The sequence below is a fragment of the Acipenser ruthenus genome, chromosome 42, assembly GCF_902713425.1.
Source record: "Acipenser ruthenus chromosome 42, fAciRut3.2 maternal haplotype, whole genome shotgun sequence".
Lineage (NCBI taxonomy): Eukaryota > Metazoa > Chordata > Actinopteri > Acipenseriformes > Acipenseridae > Acipenser > Acipenser ruthenus.
In genome coordinates, this window is record NC_081230.1 from 5,909,719 (window position 1) to 5,934,148 (window position 24,430).

Genomic DNA, 24,430 nt, shown 5'->3' on the forward strand with positions numbered 1-24,430 from the left:
TGAATTATTTATAAGTTTTATATTAGAATTCAGGACTGAGGGGTTAAAGTTAAGGATTAGAGAGATTTTACATCACGGTACAGCAGAATCATTGCTGTGTTTTTATTTGTACCAGTAAATGTAAGATATAGAATACAATTAATCTGTGGTTTGGCTTTGGTGTGTGTCTATCACTTATATTATAGGAAACAATGAAACAATCTCCATCATCAGTTGTCCACGGTAGTGAAGCTGGGAATAGTAAATATTTCAATAGAAAGCTGCATAGCCTCTGTTTGTAACCGTTTGCATTTAATAATGAAAACACTCCATTAGAAGAAAATCCTAAAGAAATGATACATTGCTTTAGAAAAACAAGATTTTTTTTCCTGCCATTTGAATCCAGATGTATCTGTGTATTACACCTGCTTATATAAATACGGATTTATTTCTAGATTTCTGTCATGTTCTACCTACGATACATTTCTATGAAAATCTATAGAATTCCACAGGGTTCCAAAAGGAATCAGGTAGCAATTTCATTATCAAATTATATCAAAAACTTCATGCTCACATATTGATAGAAATACCAAAGAATGTCAGCTTCGAGCTCTTTCATTTAATAGCTGCTTGAGTGTCTGTGTGTCAGCGTGTGGCTTTGTAGATGTGTGCCTGTGTGAGAGAGGGAGAGAGCAAGACTGAGGTGATGCAGTGATGTGGAAGGGAGTTTGGAGATTTTTCCAGAAGTGGTTTAAGGAGGGGGAGGGGGGGGGGGGGGGCATCGTCTAGCGGCAGGGAGGGGGGTTGTGAAGATGGGAGTGGCTGCACAGTGGAGGGCTGAACCGACACAGGGTATAAAACCCTCTGAACAGCAGCATCCTGAATCCTTCAGTCTCTCTTTCTCTCCACGAGCAACACAGACATCATGAGCCACCACAGGACTTCCACCACCTCCACCTCTTACCGGCGCACTTTCGGGGCGCCCCCGATGTTCTCCCCAGTCTCCTACACCCCAGTCTCCTCCCGCCTCTCAGCCGGGGGGCGGCTCATGAGCTCCCCGACCTCAGCCTCCTCGCACCGCTCCGTCTCGTACAGGGCCCGCAGCAGCACCCCGGCCCTGCGACTCGGCTACGACAAGGTGGACTTCGCAGGGGCCGAGGCCCTGAACCAGGAGTTCATGACGACCCGCAGCAACGAGAAGGCGGAGCTGCAGGAGCTGAATGACCGCTTCGCCAGCTTCATCGAGAAGGTGCACTACCTGGAGCAGCAGAACACCATGCTGTCTGGGGAGCTGAGCCAGCTCAGGGGCCAGCAGGAGCCGGGCCGGGCCAGCACGCTCTTCCAGCAGGAGCTGCGGGAGCTGCGCAGGCAGCTGGAGCAGGTGGGGGAGGAGAGGGACCGCTTCCACGTGGAGAGGGACAACCTGGCAGAGGACGTGGCGCTGCTGAAGCAGAGGTCAGTGTCATTACATCAGTTAAACTAGGTGTGGCATCAGTCGAATAGCCAAGTAACAGTGGATCTCACAAACTGGCAGTCCACTAATCTTTATTTTGTCTCCTCTAAGCTAAAGGTACTGACAGTCCCCACGTGTAGCATTGGAATTCTATTCAGCTGAATTGAAATGGGTGCTTTCAGATAGACGGAGGTGGAGTTGCAATCCATGACATATAAATGAAGTTTTAGAACATTAATGAATAGTTTCAAAAATATAATAATAAATATAATGCACAAACAGCAGTGTTACGAAACAGTACGTTCACAAATAGAGCAGCATTATAAAATACATGATTCATTCATTTCTTTTTTGAAGTCATAACTAATCAACTATGAGAAACTAAGGTAGAGACAAAGAGAGAGAAGTTTGTGTGTGTGTGTGTGTGTGTGTGTGCCTGGAAATAAAGTGACAGTCTTGGTCCAGATGTAATCCCACCAGTTTAGATTAATTGAATAGCACCTCTTGAACTTGAATACATGTGTTTGGTCCCAGAACATTTAAACAGTTGAAAGGTTAGTAGGTTATGAATTGAGTAGATGACTGGGGTAGTAAGATGTCTTTCTGATTGTCTTTGAACATGTAGATCTATAAGAAACTCAGATCAGCTTTAAATTGAATTTCTTTGCTTACAACTAAATTATCTAATGAAATATGTTTTTTCTGTCTCATTTTGAGAACCTTATAAATTAGCAATACTCCTGACCTGGTCTGCATGGTGACTTGATTAAAATCCCATTGGATTACCCAGAACAAACTAGCAGAACCGTTAGCATAACAATATTCACACAATAGACCTGGAGCCAGATACTGTGCTGGATTACCAATCTATTGTACAACAGATCCCATTGTAGCTGCCCTTGTGCTAGCCTTGCCCCACCCTAGTATTGCCACTGCTGCACTGCTGTTGAATAATATTCTGCTGGGGGATAATACAATACAATGCAATAGTATTGCTTAGAGCCCAAATCACTTCAGTTTAAGTTCATGCATTCGACAGGATAGATGCAGTAATTTACCATTCAGTGAATTTATGTGTCATTCAAACATCATTATTTATTTAATTCAATCCAAATACTGATTCTCAAAAAGCTGTGGACGCTCATCAACTGTGCTTTTGCCCAAATGCATCTATTTTATCCCCGGTTGCAGTTGGTGTTTTGTGCTAGTAAAAGATGTGGGCATATAAATGAAACGCTAAAGCTGCAGGGTGATGCAGGATTACAAGACGTTTCTGCAGGGGAGTTCCCAGAGGTGAGATGAGTTACACTGCAGTGCTGTGTCTGGAATACACTGAACAGAACTCCCTCTGCAGTAAAGAAAGGTGTGCCTCTCCACTCACTGATCTGGGGACAGAACAGACCATCTTACTGTGGAGACGCCCTGGGAGAACACATGGGACATATACCCATATACCTGGGAGAACACATGGGACATATACCCATATACCTGGGAGAACACATGGGACATATACCCATATACCTGGGAGAACACATTATTATTATTATTATTATTATTATAATTATTATTATTATTATTATTATTATTATTATTATTATTATTATTATTATTATTATTATTATTATTATTTATTTATTTATTTCTTAGCAGACGCCCTTATCCAGGGCGACTTACAATTGTTACAAGATTTCACATTATACAGATATCACATTATTTTTACATACAATTACCCATTTATACAGTTGGGTTTTTACTGGAGCAATCTAGGTAAAGTACCTTTCTCAAGGGTACAACAGCAGTGTCCCCCCACTGGGGATTGAACCCACAACACATGGGACATATACCCATATACCTGGTTGATCTCAACACTTTGTCTTTAAGGATGCCAGTGATTCAGGTGACCCATCCCATACTCTCACCCGTGTACCCTTGTAATACCCTTGTGCTTTTGCATGTTTCCCCCATGCTTTCTCGTGGTTATACTATGCATTTACCTAACAGTTTGACATGCTTTCCCTTGTGTTTTATTATACCATACCTCTCTGTGCTTTAAAGTTCATTACCTATGCTTTACCATGCTTTCAGTATGCTTTATTACACTTTGCAGTGCATTGGCTATGTTAAAGTTTTATAAGGGTACATTTTATGACAGTGAAAACAACTCTGTCAAGTAGTGTTAATGTATGGAGTTCCATCCTCACACTCACAGACTTGTGTACTAAGTCCATGTAAGAAATATTATAAATGGTAACTACAGTGTGACTGCATGTCTTGAATGTATTTTGAAGTGTATGAAATTTGTGTTATCATTAAGCAACGGCTACCGGCACGTCGGGTGTACCAGGGTCCCTGCTCATGCCTTCTTTAGTGTTTCGGTCTTCCCCTTTTTAAATCAGTTAAGTACCTGTTAAGAGTCTCGCTTTATCTGAATCAGTCATTGTCAGCAGGCTGCTGTCGCCGTGCAGTCCATGGGAGCCTTAGTGACGTTTGTTTAGACTCCCAATGAAAGTAAATGGCTGAGATTCCACTTGCCGTATCAAGCTGTATTTCTAAAGCCTCTTATTCGAAGATCCTTAAACTAATTTGGTAATTGGCACTATGATCTTTGTGACAGCATCTGGAAAAATCAATAGGTCCCGTTAACGTGTCCTGTTACTGCAGTCACATTAGGAGGCACTCAGCTCCCTGCATGAATAATAGACAACACCTGCCTGCCTGACGTCCTGCTGTGTAACCCATTGGACTCTGCAGCCTAGCAACTAGAAGACCAGGGGTGTGTTCAGAACCAGGGACTCCACTTCAACTCTGCTGTGAATGCATACTGTCTGCTACTGTCATCTGTAGACAAAGGCTTTGCATCACCCTATAGAATGAACTCATTGTGCTTCATCATGTCGAATGAAACCTGCTGAATAATGTTACGTTAACATATTGAATTACACACCACTTTGTAGTTTTCCATGTACTTAACAAAAAACTGACAAAAATAGAGAAGTGTGACATTTCAAAATCTAATATGAAATACTGTACTAGTATTATGGTTTTGCGATATCATTTAGTAGTTTCTTTGATTACATGATGTTAAGTTTAGAAAATAAGGTCTCATAGCTTGTTTTTTTAATTATGTCTCAATCCTACAATTCTAGGTGATGCAAACCTTTTGGCCCTAGCTGTAGGGGTGTTAATAGTTGAGTCGTTTAAATGTTAGTCCATTGATAAACATCTAGAGTGTTTAACCATTGTCAGGAACATGCAGACAGATAGGTGTTAGCCTGCAGTGTAGGCCAGTTTCATATTCGATATTTCTTCCCAGTTTGCATGTACAGTGAAATGCTGCACACCACACAGTCTGCTTATGATGGCTTTGTTACAAATACCCCCGATTTAATCAAATTTAATTCAAAAGTTTAGTAAAAATAAAAACCCTGCATGAAGAACACAAGAAGCTTTTCCACACACTGTAAATCATTCATTTCAACACACTTTACCAGGATACTAACACTTTAAATACCACCGATTTTCATTAAACATTTCATTGGCAATTCTTTTGATGGTTGTTGATGGGAGTTGATGGGAGTTGATGGGAGTTGATGAGAGTTCATGGGTGTTGATGGGAGTTGATGGGTGTTGATGGGTGTTGATGAGAGTTCATGGGTGTTGATGAGAGTTGATGGGTGTTGATGGGTGTTGATGAGAGTTCATGGGTGTTGATGAGAGTTCATGGGTGTTGATGGGAGTTCATGGGTGTTGTTGGGAGTTCATGGGTGTTGATGGGAGTTGATGGGAGTTGATGGGAGTTGATGGGTGTTGATGGGAGTTGATGGGAGTTGATGGGAGTTGATGAGAGTTCATGGGTGTTGATGGGTGTTGATGAGAGTTCATGGGTGTTGATGGGTGTTGATGGGAGTTGATGGGTGTTGATGGGTGTTGATGAGAGTTCATGGGTGTTGATGGGTGTTGATGAGAGTTCATGGGTGTTGATGGGTGTTGATGGGTGTTGATGGGTGTTGATGGGTGTTGATGGGAGTTGATGGGTGTTGATGGGTGTTGATGAGAGTTCATGGGTGTTGATGAGAGTTCATGGGTGTTGATGGGAGTTCATGGGTGTTGTTGGGAGTTCATGGGTGTTGATGGGAGTTGATGGGTGTTGATAAGAGTTCATGGGTGTTGATGGGAGTTGATGGGTGTTGATGGGAGTTGATGGGAGTTGATGGGAGTTGATGGGTGTTGATGGGAGTTGATGGGAGTTGATGAGAGTTCATGGGTGTTGATGGGTGTTGATGAGAGTTCATGGGTGTTGATGGGTGTTGATGGGAGTTGATGGGTGTTGATGGGTGTTGATGGGTGTTGATGAGAGTTCATGGGTGTTGATGGGAGTTGTTGGGAGTTCATGGGTGTTCATGGGTGTTGATGGGAGTTCATGGGTGTTGATGGGAGTTCATGGGAGTTCATGGGTGTTTATGGATGTTGATGGGAGTTGATGGGTGTTGATGAGAGTTCATGGGTGTTGATGGGAGTTGATGGGTGTTGATAAGAGTTCATGGGTGTTGATGGGAGTTGATGGGTGTTGATAAGAGTTCATGGGTGTTGATGGGTGTTGATGGGTGTTGATAAGAGTTCATGGGTGTTGATGGGTGTTGATGGGAGTTGATGGGTGTTGATGGGAGTTGATGGGTGTTGATAAGAGTTCATGGGTGTTGATGGGAGTTGATGGGTGTTGATAAGAGTTCATGGGTGTTGATGGGTGTTGATGGGAGTTGATGGGTGTTGATGAGAGTTCATGGGTGTTGATGGGAGTTGATGGGTGTTGATAAGAGTTCATGGGTGTTGATGGGAGTTGATGGGTGTTGATGGGTGTTGATGGGTGTTGATGGGAGTTCATGGGTGTTGTTGGGAGTTCATGGGTGTTGATGGGAGTTCATGGGTGTTGATGGGAGTGCATGGGTGTTGATGGGAGTTCATGGGTGTTGATGGGAGTGCATGGGTGTTGATGGGAGTTCATGGGTGTTGATGGGAGTTCATGGGTGTTGATGGGAGTTCATGGGAGTTCATGGGTGTTTATGGATGTTGATAGGTATTATGTGTTGTTCCAGCTGGCATCACTGCTCTGAGCTGCTTCTCTGCAGTTTCAGTGTTTTTTCCACAGCCTGCCTGCATTGCTTTAGTGGTGTCTCTGGAGCTCTGGGGTTGTGGGGGTGTTGAAAGCAGCGGATTGTGGAATAAAGGCTCGGGGGAGGGGGCAGCTGGGAGCTTTGTGTTCCCTTCTGAAGAGAGGGACGCAGGGGGTCATGGATCTGCAATTCCAATGAGGGTCAGTCTTTTCTCACCAATCCCACTTAAAGAGGTCAGGGGGGTCAAAGCGGAACAAGAGGAAGGAAAAGATAGAGGGGGAGACATTAAATATTTCAAAGCAACACCATTTAAAAAATGAGACGTGAAGGAACTTTGCCCTGTGCATTTCAGCTCTGAATCGTTAAAGGATGTGCTGTTTGCTGTTTTTAATGTATGGAAAATCAGGGAGCGGGCGGTGAGCCGAGGACACCCTGGCCAACCTGATCTATTCACTAGAAGAAAGTGTGTCTGTTTAAAGGGCAGTGCAGTGTTAAACGTTTTGCTTAAAATATGCATCACCGTATTGTTAATATACAGTATTACTTGTACAGTGTACAGGTACAGTTCCTTCTCAAATTCAATTATTACAGCAAATACATGTGCAAACGTAGTCTTATAAACATTAATGCTGCGTTCTGGGTAAAGTCTGATCACCCTGATGTTCTTATGCAGAGTAGAATACACTTGTTTCTTTTTTTCCAGTTATTAAGTTTTATTATTCAGTGGACAACAACAGGCTTCATTGAAATGGTAGAAAAGGTCTATGGTTAAAATGTCACAGCAGCAATTTGTTTGACTGAGTTAAGAAGCCAGTTTGAATGTGTACATGCATTTAGATACGTAAGATAAACCGAAACAGTGGGAACTGGACTGCCTGTGCAGATTGCATGTAGGACACAAAGGAATGTTTCACCTGTCAGCTGCCTGTAGCTGAATATCTACAGGCCAGTCCTAGTTCAATATCATTCACAAAGCCAGGTTAATTTGCCTAAGAAATCGCTGCTAGATACTTACAGTTAAAGATAAACATGTTTGAAATGCTGGTAGATTTACAGGGTATTCGTTTTTACAAAAGCAGTGAGCTTTTGCACGCCAACAGTAAAAGTGTTACTATCAAACAATCGGACAGTGACACCGGCTGGCAGGTAGAGGGAATGCACCTAGTGTTTTTAGGTACATTTGGGGCATTAAGATCTGTTCAGTCTTCAGGGAGAAAGGAAGGTGTTATTTCACTCCCTCCCCTGATCAGAACTCCCTGATACTGTGGCGGGTGTGTCTGTATATTTGCTAACACTGTGTCCTCTCTGTGTGTCACCCAGGCTGGAGGATGAAGCTCAGAAGAGAATAGAAGCTGAGAATAACCTGGTCCTCTTCCGCAAGGTGAGCATTACAGCCCTGCGAGCTGCTTCACACTGTACGCACTGAGCAGCGATACAGCACAGCCCTGCGAGCTGCTTCACACTGTACACGATGAGCAGCGATACAGCACAGCCCTGCGAGCTGCTTCACACTGTACGCACTGAGCAGCGATACAGCACAGCCCTGCGAGCTGCTTCACACTGTACACGCTGAGCAGCGATACAGCACAGCCCTGCGAGCTGCTTCACACTGTACACGCTGAGCAGCGATACAGCACAGCCCTGCGAGCTGCTTCACACTGTACGCGCTGAGCAGCGATACAGCACAGCCCTGCGAGCTGCTTCACACTGTACACGCTGAGCAGCGATACAGCACAGCCCTGCGAGCTGCTTCACACTGTACACGCTGAGCAGCGATACAGCACAGCCCTGCGAGCTGCTTCACACTGTACGCACTGAGCAGCGATACAGCACAGCCCTGCGAGCTGCTTCACACTGTACACGCTGAGCAGCCACACAGCACAGCCCTGCGAGCTGCTTCACACTGTACACGCTGAGCAGCGATACAGCACAGCCCTGCGAGCTGCTTCACACTGTACACGCTGAGCAGCCACACAGCACAGCCCTGCGAGCTGCTTCACACTGTACACGCTGAGCAGCGATACATCACAGCCCTGCGAGCTGCTTCACACTGTACGCACTGAGCAGCCACACAGCACAGCCCTGCGAGCTGCTTCACACTGTACGCACTGAGCAGCGATACAGCACAGCCCTGCGAGCTGCTTCACACTGTACGCACTGAGCAGCCACACAGCACAGCCCTGCGAGCTGCTTCACACTGTACGCACTGAGCAGCGATACAGCACAGCCCTGCGAGCTGCTTCACACTGTACACGCTGAGCAGCCACACAGCACAGCCCTGCGAGCTGCTTCACACTGTACACGCTGAGCAGCGATACAGCACAGCCCTGCGAGCTGCTTCACACTGTACACGCTGAGCAGCGATACAGCACAGCCCTGCGAGCTGCTTCACACTGTACACGCTGAGCAGCGATACAGCACAGCCCTGCAAGCTGCTTCACACTGTACGCACTGAGCAGCGATACAGCACAGCCCTGCGGGCTGCCTCACACTGTACACGATGAGCAGCGATATAGCACAGCCCTGCGAGCTGCTTCACACTGTACACGCTGAGCAGCGATACAGCACAGCCCTGCGAGCTGCTTCACACTGTACGCGCTGAGCAGCGATACAGCACAGCCCTGCGAGCTGCTTCACACTGTACACGCTGTGCAGTGATACAGCACAGCCCTGCGGGCTGCCTCACACTGTACACGCTGAGCAGCGATACAGCACAGTACAAACTGCATGTATATAACCAGTGAACAGAAGCCAAGTATAAATACAGTCATTCCGGAGTCTGCATCTCTAACACTGCAGCCGGCTTCATTCAGACCCTGTAGTAGGGATTAGAAGAAGGTCCTGAGATCTCATCACAGTGAAAGGTCCCATCCAGAATATAATGGGAGTCAATAGGCGAGCTCCTGATAATATCACTATAGCTATCAGAACATAAGAACATTTACGAACGAGAGGAGGCCATTCGGCCCATCCAAGCTTCTTAGAACTGTGTCAAGTCAGGTCTTAAAGGATCCCAGTGATTCTGCCTCAACAACATGACCAGGTAACCCATTCCACACCCTCAACCCTCTCTGTCTCTGATTCCACACCCTGCCTCTCTGATCCTGCAGGATGTGATTCCACACCCTGCCCTCTCCCTATCTGTGATCCCTGTCTCTCTGATCCCTGTCTCTCCGATCCCTGTCTCTGATCCCTGTCTCTCTGATCCCTGTCTCTCCGATCCCTGTCTCTGATCCCTGTCTCTGATCCCTGTCTCTCCGATCCCTGTCTCACCGATCCCTGTCTCCGATCCCTGTCTCTCTGATCCCTGTCTCTCTGATCCCTGTCTCTCTGATCCCTGTCTCACTGATCCCTGTCTCTCCGATCCCTGTCTCTCCGATCCCTGTCTCTCCGATCCCTGTCTCTCTGATCCCTGTCTCTCTGATCCCTGTCTCACCGATCCCTGTCTCTCTGATCCCTGTCTCTCTGATCCCTGTCTCACCGATCCCTGTCTCTCTGATCCCTGTCTCACCGATCCCTGTCTCTCTGATCCCTGTCTCACCGATCCCTGTCTTTGATCCTGCAGGATGTGGATGACGCCACGCTGTCCCGTCTGGAGCTGGAGAGGAAGATTGAGTCTCTGATGGACGAGATTGCGTTCCTCAAGAAAATGCACGATGAGGTGAGTGGCGCCCCCTGCCCCCTGGCATGAAGCGCTCATGAGGATGCCCCTCATTCGTGGAATCACTGCATGAATGTCTGGGGGTTATCCTCTATTACACAACAAGCGCTGAGAGATCTGGCGTCCAATAGCTTTTCATATCCGGTGGTCCTGAGTCAATATTTATCTTACTGGATCTCATTCTGGAATCTCGAATTCATTCAAATCTAATAACAGAATGTGTGGTGTTGAGGTGAATGGTGTGTGTGGTGTTGAGGTGAATGGTGTGTGTGGTGTTGAGGTGAATGGTGTGTGTGGTGTTGAGGTGAATGGTGTGTGTGGTGTTGAGGTGAATGGTGTGTGTGGTGTTGAGGTGAATGGTGTGTGTGGTGTTGAGGTGAATGGTGTGTGTGGTATTGAAGTGAATGGTGTGTGTGGTGTTGAGGTGAATGGAGCTGTACTGATCAGCTCTGCCCTGTGTCCCTGCAGGAGATCCAGGAGGTGCAGGTGAGCGTGCAGACCCAGCAGCTGCAGGTGGAGGTGGACTCGCACAAACCTGACCTGACGGGGGCGCTGCGGGACATCCGGGCGCAATACGAGAACATCGCTGCCAAGAACATGCAGGAGTCCGAGGAGTGGTACAAGTCCAAGGTGAGAGACTGGCTTACACACAGCACACACAGACTGACACACAGCACGCACACACTGACACACAGCACACACAGACTGACACACAGCACACACAGACTGACACACAGCACGCACACACTGACACACAGCACACACACACTGACATACAGCACACACACACTGACACACAGCACACACAGACTGACACACAGCACGCACACACTGACACACAGCACACACAGACTGACACACAGCACACACAGACTGACACACAGCACGCACACACTGACACACAGCACACACACACTGACATACAGCACACACACACTGACACACAGCACACACACACTGACACACAGCACGCACACACTGACACACAGCACACACAGACTGACACACAGCACACACAGACTGACACACAGCACGCACACACTGACACACAGCACACACACACTGACATACAGCACACACACACTGACACACAGCACACACACACTGACACACACAGACTGACACACAGCACACACAGACTGACACACAGCACACACACACTGACACACAGCACACACACAGCACACACACACTGACACACACAGACTGACACACAGCACACACAGACTGACACATAGCACACACACACTGACACACAGCACACACACAGCACACACACACTGACACACAGCACACACACACTGACACACACAGACTGACACACAGCACGCACACACTGACACACAGCACGCACACACTGACACACAGCACACACACACTGACACACAGCACACACACACTGACACACAGCATACAGCACACACACACTGACACACAGCATACAGACACACAGCACACAGACACAGACTGACACACAGCATACAGACTGACACACAGCATACAGACAGACAGCATACAGACACAGACTGACACATGTAACGTGTTCCTGTAATCTGATTACACTTTTCTGCAATCTGATCACATTTTTCAGTAATTTGAAACTGTAATGGTTCCTTTTTCAGGCAGGTAACAAAATGTGAAAAAAAACTCTTGCTAATGCATAACATGGAGATGAGAAAGCACTTCGACAGTGCAAGTCAGTCCTTACATGTCACACGAACGCAGTTCACATGTCATCGCAAGTCAGGGAACGAGGGGGTCCCACAGCTGGATCTTCAAAGGATATTTCCAGCTGCAGCCTGATATCTCTGTAAAATGTAAACTGTAACTAGTTACAGTTTTGTTCAAGTAACTTGAAAGTAAACAGACAACAATACCAGCGTTTTATGAATCACCCGATACAGCTAAAACACACAGAGTACATCCAGATATAAAGAGATCAAACGCATCCTTTCTTCTGACAAACATGTTTAGAACTGCATCCAAGTAACCTGAACGATCCAATCCAAAAAAACATACAACCACAAACAATGCCCTTTTACACCAGAGCGTGTGTTTTATAATAGAAGTAATACCCTCGGCAGCAGCCATTACCTGGAGATTATTATTATTGACCCATATTGCAACTCTTGTGAGTTCCCCAGTCAGTAATGACAGCTGCTTCATTGATCATGTTTCACTGCTGTTTGTGTTTCCAGTTTGCAGACCTGACTGACTCAGCCAATCGGAACGGAGAGGCCCTGCGCCAGGCCAAACAGGAAGCCAATGAGTCTCGGAGGCAGATCCAGAGCCTGACCTGTGAGGTGGACGCTCTGAAGGGCATGGTGAGAAAAGGCTGTTCGCCCATTAAGGCTCAGATGTTGTTAGCACACCATGTTTAAATGTTCCCAGTGTTTTAGATCCTACTACTTCACCTGGTAGGCTATTCCATGCATTCATAACTCTGTGTAAAAAGGTGCTTCCTAACTTCTGTTCTAAACTTTTACTCAGATTCCATTTATGCTGTCTTGTTGTTCTCTCTGTGCTACATTTGAGGTAATGACTCGGGTTCACTGTATCTAGATCATTTCTGATTTTAAAGACTTCAATCAAGTCCCCTCTTTACCTTCTTTTTTCTAAGCTGATGAGATTTCATTATTTTTACCTTTTCTCGTAGCTCATGTCTTAAGTCCTGGGATCAGCCTAGCTGCCCGTCTCTGTACCTTCTCGAGTGCAATGATGTATTTTTTGTAGTGAGGCGACCAGAACAGCACATAGTATTCTAACTAGAGAATTATATAGACTTAACCTCCCCAGACTTGTATTCCACACTTTCACAATATAGCCGATTTGTCTATTTCCCTTTTTAATTGCCTCACCACAGCGAGATACTTTCAATGATGACTCCACTGTAACCCTGAGATCCTTTTCAAACTCTTCATTTCCATCCTGTTCATTTTATACTTATAACTTGGATTATTATGCCCAACATGCAGGACTTTACATTTCTTAACATTAAAATGAATGCTCCACGAGTCTGCCCAGTTACAGCTCCACTTCAGCCTGATTTGAGGTGTCATATTCAGTGCCCGGCGCAGGGGCGGGGTCTAACCTCACAAGCCCCTCCCTCTCCCCCAGAACGAGGCTCTCCTGCGGCAGATGCGTGAGATGGAGGAGCAGTTCAGCGTGGAGGCGGCCGGTTACCAGGACAACGTGTCCCGGCTGGAGCAGGAGATCCGACACCTGAAGGAGGAGATGTCCCGGCACCTGCGGGAATACCAGGACCTGCTCAACGTGAAGATGGCGCTGGACATCGAGATCGCCACCTACAGGAAGCTGCTGGAAGGAGAGGAGAGCAGGTCAGGGCAGGGTGATTTCTCAGTGTCTGCACTGTAACTCCGAAGACAAAAGTCTTTCTCGATGTCTTTATTGAAATTTAATTCATTGGAATGCTTTTCCCATGTACCACATTTACCAGGGTTTGCCATGTTTTTAAAACACTTTACAATGCTTACCTACGCTTTACCATGCTTTCACTGTGCTTTATTGCTGTGCTTTTACTATGGGAAGCCTGTCTAAGAGTTCTTTTTAATTGTGCCCATGAAGACACTGCTTTAGAATCACACTGTGTTTGTTTTTTCTGTTGCAGGATCACGATTCCGGTTCACAGCATGGCCTCTCTAAGCTTCCGCAGTGCTGGTGAGTGTCCGTGTTTGGGGTTTGTGTGGAGAATGGGATGATCTGGGATGCGAGCATGTCATGATATCAGGGCTCACTGCTGTAACTCAACGTCTCTTATTGTTTCAGACTATGACCATGGCCAGGATAGTCACAGCAAGAGGACAGTGATGATTAAGACGATCGAGACTCGTGATGATGAGGTAATCTCATCTCCTAATGTGCAGGAATTTTGAATTAGTCATTCAGCAGATGCTTTTATCTAAAGCGACTTACAGAGACTAGGGGGTGAACTATGCATCAACAACTGCTGCTGCAGAATCACTTACAGGAGGACCACGGTTTGACGTCTCATCCTAATAACTTGCAAAATCACTCCAGTAAATCTTATCTAATATGTATTACCATCACTTAATCTCACAGAGACTTCATGCGCGACAGACAGCTGCATTGTATGCTTCTCTAGGTCAAGTAGTAGCCATGTATCTGAGACACCATCTGAGATAGCGACTTCATATTTTCAGGGTGCACACTGCATGCTAAATGAGTTGGTGATTATTACATTGACCCTTCTGAAACGTTTCCCATATAAAAGCACAGCAAAGTGTAATAAACCACAGTGAAAGCATGGTTAACCCTGGCTAAGCACTGTGAAGCCCAGAGGTATGTAAAGTATATTAAAAAAACAAATCATGGTAAAATATTGAGGTTAGGTGACTTCTGGGCACAGACTCAATACACTCCTCACTTTTGGCAGAGAGCTGTACTCTGTGATCTTCTCAGGGTATCGTGTGTGTGTTAAGGGGCTGCGTTTGTGTTTCAGGTGGTGAAGGAATCGAGGAAGGAGCAGCAGTGTGAGCAGGACGAGTAGAGTCCAAGAAGAAAGAAACAGGAGCCAGGAATCACAGCTCACTGAGAGATACAAGACAACCAAGCCACCAGAACAACTACCAATGCCTTATTACCCTCCACTGCCCCAGTACCTAGAGATTGCAGAACAGCTACCAATGCCTTATTACCCTCCACTGCCCCAATACCTTGAGAATGCAGAATAGCTACCAATGCCTTATTACCCTCCACTGCCCCAGTACCTTGAGAATGCAGAACAGCTACCAATGCCTTATTACCCTCCACTGCCCCAGTACCTTGAGAATGCATGGCAGGAAACGTAGCTGAGCACAGAGTTCTGTTCCATTACAGTCAGGTCAGCACTATAGAATAGTTTATCTCTCACAGCCTCCCAACACCTATCTAAAGCAGTGGCATTTAAGGTACCAATTATAAGCCCATTGTATTACTGAATAAACCTCTGCATTACCAGCAATGGCAACACAATGGAACTAATATTGCCCAGTGGTGCTGACACATTAACACGCTGTCTGGTACTAATGTAATGCATTGCTATTGTGATGTCATCGCTATGTGTTGTGCCATTGTAGCTGCTACCATTCCCAGTACAGACCCATTGCTGCTATTGCAGTGCATCTTCTGTATTGGAAAGTGTCTTGGTTCTGTTTGTAGACACAGGGATGTCCCTGTTTAAAGGGGATGATAAGTGATGGGTGAGGCGTTTGCATTTGGAGCCCCCTAATACTGTCAGAGCCCAGCACACACCCCTCTAACTGCTCCCCCTAATGCTGTCAGAGCCCAGCACACACCCCTCTAACTGCTCCCCCTAATGCTGTCAGAGCCCAGCACACACCCCTCTAACTGTTCCCCCTAATGCTGTCAGGCCCAGCACACACCCCTCTAACTGCTCCCCCTAATGCTGTCAGAGCCCAGCACACACCCCTCTAACTGCTCCCCCTAATGCTGTCAGAGCCCAGCACACACCCCTCTAACTGCTCCCCCTAATGCTGTCAGAGCCCAGCACACACCCCTCTAACTGCTCCCCCTAATGCTGTCAGAGCCCAGCACACACCCCTCTAACTGCTCCCCCTAATGCTGTCAGAGCCCAGCATACACACCTGTAACTGCATCAGAGAAAAGGGAATTCTGTGCTCAGTTTGTCCTGTGTTAAAGAAACCCATTGTGTTCCATGGTCCAATGCTGTAGCCGTGTGATAATGATAATGTGTATGCTTAGCAGACAAAATAAAGAATAAAAGGAATTCAATGGTTGTCTTTTTTATTGATCTCAGCCAACTGCGTTCCAAATGGAACGGTCATTGTCCTATGGCAGTCTTGTGCTATGGCAGTCTTGTGCTATGGCAGTCATTGTCCTATGGCAGTCATTGTCCCATGGCAGTCATTGTCCTATTGCAGTCATTGTCCCATGGTAGTCATTGTCCCATGGTAGTCATTGTCCTATGGCAGTCATTGTCCTATGGCAGTCATTGTCCTAGGGCAGTCATTGTCCCATGGTAGTCTTGTCCTATGGCAGTCATTGTCCTATGGCAATCATTGTCCTATGGCAGTCATTGTCCTATTGCAGTCATTGTCCTGTGGTAGATGATCTCTAAAAGCTAACAGGAATCTTGAAACTTGAAGCATTAAATTGCCTTATAAAAGTTCCCCATAGTAAAAGCATAGCAAAGTGTAATAAAGCACAGTGAAAGCATAGAAAGCTTCTTTTAAAATGGTAAACTATGGTAAATGCATGTATAACCATGGGAAGAGATAACTGCAAAATGACCATGCAAATGTACTGTCGTAAACTTTTATAACAGTACTACTGCTAATAATAATGATAATAATAATAACAATAATAATAATAATAATAGTAGTCTATATTCTAAGGAACAGGCATTTCATGTATGATGCACCTATTTTACAAACACAAATTACATTTCTAGCTGCTGCCATAGACAATGCAACCCAAGCAAACGTGTCTCTGGATTACTGAGCGCCAGCCCCCTCTAGTGCACTGCAGTGCTATCACATACAAGCCACTGGGAGACACGGCTCTTCTGTAAACACTGGCTGATCTAGTCTAGGAGACACATCTCTATAGCAAGCAGCTAGAACTGAGGATTATAAAGCACAGCATTGAGATAACAAGCATGCCTGTTCTTCTGTGGAACTCCAGATATAACAAGGAGTACTGCGTACTATAGTGATTGTTACAAAAACAGCAAGCTGCTCTCTATCCAATGAGATCCAACAGGATGCTCATCAATCACTAGAAATACTTCATGAAGAACAAAAGCCACTGATGAACTGATAACTCATTCTTTTAATAATTAGCTACAACATTTCAGCTTCCGCCTTCTTCAGACCGCAGCACAGTAGAATAGCCAGGTAGAGTGATGCTGTTCTTTAGTGTGAAAGTTTCAAGGCTGCAGTGGACTGTACTGTAAATCTACAACACACATACTAATTAGAAACATAACAAAGCTGTAAATACCCTGGCAATGCCCTGAACACCAGCATGCAATCCTAGGAACACATGGAAAGGGTACTCGAAGGAGGCCTCACTTGAAGGGGCAGGGCAGGCCAACACATGTGTCTGTAAACAATAGGTCACATTACATGTGTGTTTGACATTTGTGTCTTGTGTAATAAACGTGGACTTAGTACTTTCTTGTGTTTACATGTAAAGCCTTTCATTTTCCTGGAAACGCCTACTTTTCCCTGAACGCTATGCAAATGAAGGAATGTGGGAGATGTGACACAGACCTCAGCTAGCTAGTCAATCAACTTTTATTCAACTGAACTTTTTCACATGTCCACCAGATGGCCGTTTTCTCATTGGAAATAGGTAAATTTCAAAATATCACTGTCCTGGTCACAAAAGCAAAGTTTGTGGGGAATAATAGCCATTTTCTATACTTTTGAGGCATAAGCAATTAGGAAATAACACTTACTACCCAGGAACAAAAATTGTGTTACATAGTATAATATAATAGTATAGTATAATATATATAGTATAGTATAGTATGTATATATATATAATATATAGTATAGTATAATATATAATTATAATCCACCCGATTGGTTACTAAATAAATAGAATGGAGATTATTTCTAAGAGATAAACATGTAAATAGAATCACTTTATTATTAGTGTGTATTTATTTTACAGACGACTTACAGGTGTTACAATATATCTCACTACAAAACAAAATCACAATACAGTTAAGAGCAAAGTTACTATATATATATATATATATATATATATATATATATATATATATATATATATATACATTGACTGTCTTCAGAGCTAAATAAGAGCAAGTACTATATATAGATAGACAGATATAGATAGATTTTGGTTCTCGCAAGCAGGCGCATCACACAGGGCGAGGCAATCCACACACAGGCGGAGGGCGGACGCAAACCTGGGACCTCTCGCACTAAAGCATAGCCGATACCGCTGTACAAAACAATCTATTTTCAATTATTTATTTATGAACAGAATCAGATAGGAATGTTCCACAAAATTTACCGAATAAACATAGGAACTTAATAGCCCACTTAACATTTGTATCCAAGAACAGGACCGTGCGTTTAGATGTAACTTATAACTTGCGCAGGTATACAGTTACAGTGAATCTGCGGAGGTGACGTCACGACGCACCGGTTTCCATGGGAACTGCAGCAGGCAGCGGAAGGTATGGTTTACATCTTGTCTGTGCGGTTCAGTGTAGATATATTATATTAAAAAATCACATTTTAAGTTATTTTATGAGTACCAGGTAGGTCATAACACTTGTTATTACAATAGTTAGAAAATGAATCAAATTTGAAGCGCATGTAATTGAAAATCCACGAGCTGTGTAGTTAAGGCGCTATAACGTTTATTCGCGGAGTGTTTTTTTTTGGTTTGTCTGTTTTTTGTTTTGTTTTGCGTTTTGCTGTGATTTCACGCAATTACGTTAATCCCACACATGGCCATAACATATCCGAGGTGAGTTCGTCTGAATTTTAGCATCGTTCTAATAAGCAGCTCAGTAAATCTGATTATAGAATAGACCCTCTCAACAGGATTAAGCGGTTACAGATCATACTGGATGGACAGACATATGTAGAATATAGAATAAACGGGAACCTTTTTTAAATGTAACGCAGTGAGGAAATAGGAATGACAGATAAGCAGTAGATGTGAATGTATTATTAAAATAAAAATATTGTTTCGACTACCACCATACTACTGTGAAAGTGAGTGTACATGCATTATTAAACTGTATAAAACAAATATCTAATGTATTAAAACTACAGACCCAGAAAGGTTACGTAAGGCAGTGGTGTTTGTATTACAGGCAGTGGTGTTTGTATTATAGGCAGTGGTGTTTGTATTATAGGCAGTGGTGTTTGTATTATAGTCAGTATTATAGGCAGTGGTGTTTGTATTATAGGCAGTGGTGTTTGTATTATAGGCAGTGGTGTTTGTATTACAGGCAGTGGTGTTTGTATTATAGGCAGTGGTGTTTGTATTATAGGCAGTGGTGTTTGTATTATAAGCAGTGGTGTTTGTATTATAAGCAGTGGTGTTTGTATTACAGGCAGTGGTGTTTGTATTACAGGCAGTGGTGTTTGTATTATAAGCAGTGGTGTTTGTATTACAGGCAGTGGTGTTTGTATTATAAGCAGTGGTGTTTGTATTACAGGCAGTGGTGTTTGTATTACAGGCAGTGGTGTTTGTATTATAAGCAGTGGTGTTTGTATTACAGGCAGTGGTGTTTGTATTATAAGCAGTGGTGTTTGTATTATAAGCAGTGGTGTTTGTATTACAGGCAGTGGTGTTTGTATTACAGGCAGTGGTGTTTGTATTATAAGCAGTGGTGTTTGTATTACAGGCAGTGGTGTTTGTATTATAGGCAGTGGTGTTTGTATTACAGGCAGTGGTGTTTGTATTACAGGCAGTGGTGTTTGTATTATAAGCAGTGGTGTTTGTATTACAGGCAGTGGTGTTTGTATTATAGGCAGTGGTGTTTGTATTATAAGCAGTGGTGTTTGTATTATAAGCAGTGGTGTTTGTATTACAGGCAGTGGTGTTTGTATTACAGGCAGTGGTGTTTGTATTATAAGCAGTGGTGTTTGTATTACAGGCAGTGGTGTTTGTATTATAGGCAGTGGTGTTTGTATTACAGGCAGTGGTGTTTGTATTATAGGCAGTGGTGTTTGTATTACAGGCAGTGGTGTTTGTATTATAGGCAGTGGTGTTTGTATTACAGGCAGTGGTGTTTGTATTATAGGCAGTGGTGTTTGTATTACAGGCAGTGGTGTTTGTATTACAGGCAGTGGTGTTTGTATTATAAGCAGTGGTGTTTGTATTACAGGCAGTGGTGTTTGTATTATAAGCAGTGGTGTTTGTATTATAGGCAGTGGTGTTTGTATTACAGGCAGTGGTGTTTGTATTACAGGCAGTGGTGTTTGTATTATAAGCAGTGGTGTTTGTATTACAGGCAGTGGTGTTTGTATTATAGGCAGTGGTGTTTGTATTATAGGCAGTGGTGTTTGTATTATAGGCAGTGGTGTTTGTATTATAAGCAGTGGTGTTTGTATTATAAGCAGTGGTGTTTGTATTACAGGCAGTGGTGTTTGTATTACAGGCAGTGGTGTTTGTATTATAAGCAGTGGTGTTTGTATTATAAGCAGTGGTGTTTGTATTACAGGCAGTGGTGTTTGTATTATAGGCAGTGGTGTTTGTATTACAGGCAGTGGTGTTTGTATTATAAGCAGTGGTGTTTGTATTATAAGCAGTGGTGTTTGTATTACAGGCAGTGGTGTTTGTATTACAGGCAGTGGTGTTTGTATTACAGGCAGTGGTGTTTGTATTACAGGCAGTGGTGTTTGTATTATAAGCAGTGGTGTTTGTATTACAGGCAGTGGTGTTTGTATTATAAGCAGTGGTGTTTGTATTATAGGCAGTGGTGTTTGTATTACAGGCAGTGGTGTTTGTATTATAGGCAGTGGTATTTGTATTATAGGCAGTGGTGTTTGTATTATAGGCAGTGGTGTTTGTATTACAGGCAGTGGTGTTTGTATTACAGGCAGTGGTGTTTGTTATTTCAGGCAGTGGTGTTTGTATTATAGTCAGTGGTGTTTGTATTATAGGCAGTGGTATTTGTATTATAGGCAGTGGTATTTGTATTATAGGCAGTGGTGTTTGTATTACAGGCAGTGGTGTTTGTATTACAGGCAGTGGTGTTTGTATTACAGGCAGTGGTGTTTGTATTATATTCAGTGGGGCAGCAGTGTGGAGTAGTGGTTAGGGCTCTGGACTCTTGACCGGAGAGTCGTGGGTTCAATCCCTGGTAGGGGACACTGCTGCTGTACCCTTGAGCAAGGTACTTTACCTAGATTGCTCCAGTAAAAACCCAACTGTATAAATGGGTAACTGCATGTAAAAATAATGTGATATCTTGTAACAATTGTAAGTCGCCCTGGATATCTCAAGAGGATATTTGTCGCCAAGTCTGTTTTATACAAGATTATAATCTGTCTTTTTGTTTTGTTTTTTGCTGTCGCTTTTCTACAGCTTCCCAAGACAGCAGCCTGACAGCTATATGTGATTCTGAAGTGGAAGAAGGACCGAAAATCCAATCTGTTTACACGCTAAGGGAGTGTTCTGAAATGCACATCACAGATCTGAAGTTTGTGGGAGATAATCGTGAAGGAGAAGAAGAAGGAGGGGAGAGAGCGAGAGATAGAGAGGAGGAGGAGAAGAAGATCCCAGAATTGAAAGAGGAATTGTTAGAACAGGACATTGGAGTGTGTAAATCTGAGGGGAGCGACATGGGGCTGAAGTTTGTGGCAGATCATCGTGAAGGAGAAGAAGGAGGAGGGGAGAGAGCAAGAGATAGAGAGGAGGAGGAGGAGAAGAAGATCCCAGAATTGAAAGAGGAATTGCTAGAACAGGACATTGGAGTGTGTAAATCTGAGGGGAGCGACATGGGGCTGGCTTGTCACTTGTGTGGGGAACTCAGAGTAAAAGGTAAGCATTGCAGTTATAAAGTAGCCTCCAGAATTATTCATACCCTTAACCCTATGCTGCCTACGGAGAATGACCATATTCGGTCATAAATGTGAACACTTTCTGTTTAAACGCTTGTAGTTTTGGAACCTTAAATCAGAAATTAAAACCCAGTACACCTACAGAAAGGCATCAAGTAGATCTTTCCATTGATGTATTTTGTTGTGGGGTGATTTTTTTTTTTCATATGAGCTACACCTCCCAAAAAATTATTGAAATATGAAAAATAATAAATAATATTTTTAAAAATTGTCAATTTCAACCTCTTTCCCAGTGTTATATAAAAAAACTTAGAGTATATTGTAGCTTCACAATTTGTCAAGGATTTCTAATCTGAAATCAGAATTGAAATATCTTGCACAGTTGCAGAGCTAGATAAGGTTTTGCAATGCATAGTATTTTACAAAAATCAGCCTCTGAAATGGCAAAGGCAGACGAGGGTTAAAACTTGGCAAAAAGTGAGACTGGAAACACTGTTGCCCTGTTTGAGATACAATTATATTTCAGTATAAAAATAAAGAAACAACACACACGTTATCCAAGTAAAATGTTAATTTTTTTATTTAAAAAAAAAAGTATATTACAAATAAAACTTTGAAATTAAGAATTTTATTTGGGAGGGAGGGAGACAAAAAAGAAACCCTTCCATATTGTGCTGTATTTATTTATTTTCAAAACTACCCTGCAGTTGAAGTGCAGGGCTGGGGCTCCTCCAAACCACTCTCCTCCTCATCCTCCTGCAGCAACATTGGAGTGTGTAAATCTGAGGGGAGCGACATGGGGCTGAAGTTTGTGGGAGATCATCGTGAAGGAGAAGAAGGAGGAGGGGAGAGAGCAAGAGATAGAGAGGAGGAGGAGGAGGAGAAGAAGATCCCAGAATTGAAAGAGGAATTGCTAGAACAGGACATTGGAGTGTGTAAATCTGAGGGGAGCGACATGGGGCTGGCTTGTCACTTGTGTGGGGAACTCAGAGTAAAAGGTAAGCATTGCAGTTATAAAGTAGCCTCCAGAATTATTCATACCCTTAACCCTATGCTGCCTACGGGGAATGACCATATTCGGTCATAAATGTGAACACTTTCTGTTTAAACGCTTGTAGTTTTGGAACCTTAAATCAGAAATTAAAACCCCGTACACCTACAGAAAGGCATCAAGTAGATCTTTCCATTGATGTATTTTGTTGTGGGGTGATTTTTTTTTTTCATATGAGCTACACCTCCCAAAAAATTATTGAAATATGAAAAATAATAAATAATATTTTTAAAAATTGTCAATTTCAACCTCTTTCCCAGTGTTATATAAAAAAAAAACTTATATATATATTGTAGCTGCACAATTTTCCAAGGATCTCAAATCTGAAATCTGAATTTTAATATCTTGTAAAGTTGCAGAACTAGATAAGGTTTTATAATGCATAGTATTTTACAAAAAGTTAACTAACAAAATGGCAAATGTAAAATATTAATAAATCATTTAAAAAATGGGCAATTTCAACCTCTTTACAAGTTTTATAGAAAAAAACTTAGAGTATATTGTAGCTTCACAATTTGTCAAGGATTTCTAATCTGAAATCAGAATTGAAATATCTTGCACAGTTGCAGAGCTAGATAAGGTTTTGCAATGCATAGTATTTTACAAAAATCAACCTCTGAAATGGCAAAGGCAGACGAGGGTTAAAACTTGGCAAAAAGTGAGACTGGAAACACTATTGCCCTGTTTGAGATACAATTATATTTCAGTATAAAAATAAAGAAACAACACACACGTTATCCAAGTAAAATGTTAATTTTTTTATTTAAAAAAAAAAGTATATTACAAATAAAACTTTGAAATTAAGAATTTTATTTGGGAGGGAGGGAGACAAAAAAGAAACCCTTCCATATTGTGCTGTATTTATTTATTTTCAAAACTACCCTGCAGTTGAAGTGCAGGGCTGGGGCTCCTCCAAACCACTCTCCTCCTCATCCTCCTGCAGCAGCTCTTCATCAAGGAGGTCAGCCTCCATGGTGTACATGCCCTCGATCTCTTCCTCAGTCAGGGCCCTCCTCCTCTTCAGTGACTCAACCAGATGCTAGAGCTGATTGTCTCCATCCATTTTCTGGCTTACACACACCCACATAAACATTAAAATAAATATCAATTATTAATAATAATAATAATAATAATAATAATAATAATAATAATAATAATATTCTCCTCCATCCTTTTTCACACACATACAAAAGTAAACTAATAATAATGACTCTTCATAGCCACACAAAGTAAAAGTAAACTAATAATAAAATACATGGCTAAATAATAATAGTGACTAAAGCTAAATAATGTTTTCTGTTCTTTACACACAGTAAACTAGTAATAAAATACTTGGCTAAATAATAATAATAATAACTACAGCTAAATGTCTTTGTTCTTTATATAGGCTACATATACAACGTTAAAATAAAAACTAAACCAGTAATAAAAAAAACAACGAGATGTATTCCTCATTCTTTTACACATCGAATAAAAAAATAATAGATGCATAGCTAAATAGCAATGACTACAGATAAATAATGAATCGACTAGAAAAAGTAATAGCTAACACAGACGTACACAGACACCTAACTCTGCATCACATTCGATAGACCTATTAGTTTTGCCTTCTTTCCT

The 24,430-nt window shown here is 43.1% G+C and overlaps 2 protein-coding genes across 2 annotated transcripts; both read left to right on the forward strand.

The window, feature by feature from the left end:
• Positions 1 to 843: 843 nt before the first annotated feature.
• On the forward strand, positions 844 to 15,971 carry LOC117967105 (peripherin-like). Its single transcript, XM_059011589.1, has 9 exons — positions 844 to 1,434; positions 7,864 to 7,924; positions 10,109 to 10,204; positions 10,673 to 10,834; positions 12,403 to 12,528; positions 13,322 to 13,542; positions 13,833 to 13,882; positions 13,991 to 14,064; positions 14,685 to 15,971. The coding sequence occupies exons 1-9, from the start codon at positions 905 to 907 to the stop codon at positions 14,730 to 14,732; spliced, it is 1,368 nt and encodes a 455-aa protein (XP_058867572.1). The 5' UTR covers positions 844 to 904; the 3' UTR covers positions 14,733 to 15,971.
• Positions 15,972 to 18,215: 2,244 nt separating this feature from the next.
• Positions 18,216 to 23,856, forward strand: LOC131709236 (cilia- and flagella-associated protein 251-like). Its single transcript, XM_059011382.1, has 4 exons — positions 18,216 to 18,416; positions 21,287 to 21,742; positions 22,470 to 22,760; positions 23,702 to 23,856. Exons 2-4 carry the CDS (start codon positions 21,382 to 21,384, stop codon positions 23,854 to 23,856), a joined length of 807 nt encoding a protein of 268 aa, XP_058867365.1. The 5' UTR covers positions 18,216 to 18,416; positions 21,287 to 21,381.
• Positions 23,857 to 24,430: the final 574 nt, after the last annotated feature.

Coding starts and splice junctions, on each gene's coding strand:
- LOC117967105 (XM_059011589.1), top strand. CDS start 905: ATGAGCCACCACAGGACTTCCACCACCTCCACCTCTTACCGGCGCACT. Junction 1,435..7,863: donor GTGGCGCTGCTGAAGCAGAG/GTCAGTGTCATT, acceptor TGTGTCACCCAG/GCTGGAGGATGAAGCTCAGA. Junction 7,925..10,108: donor ACCTGGTCCTCTTCCGCAAG/GTGAGCATTACA, acceptor TTGATCCTGCAG/GATGTGGATGACGCCACGCT.
- LOC131709236 (XM_059011382.1), top strand. CDS start 21,382: ATGCACATCACAGATCTGAAGTTTGTGGGAGATAATCGTGAAGGAGAA. Junction 21,743..22,469: donor TGGGGAACTCAGAGTAAAAG/GTAAGCATTGCA, acceptor ACTACCCTGCAG/TTGAAGTGCAGGGCTGGGGC. Junction 22,761..23,701: donor TGGGGAACTCAGAGTAAAAG/GTAAGCATTGCA, acceptor ACTACCCTGCAG/TTGAAGTGCAGGGCTGGGGC.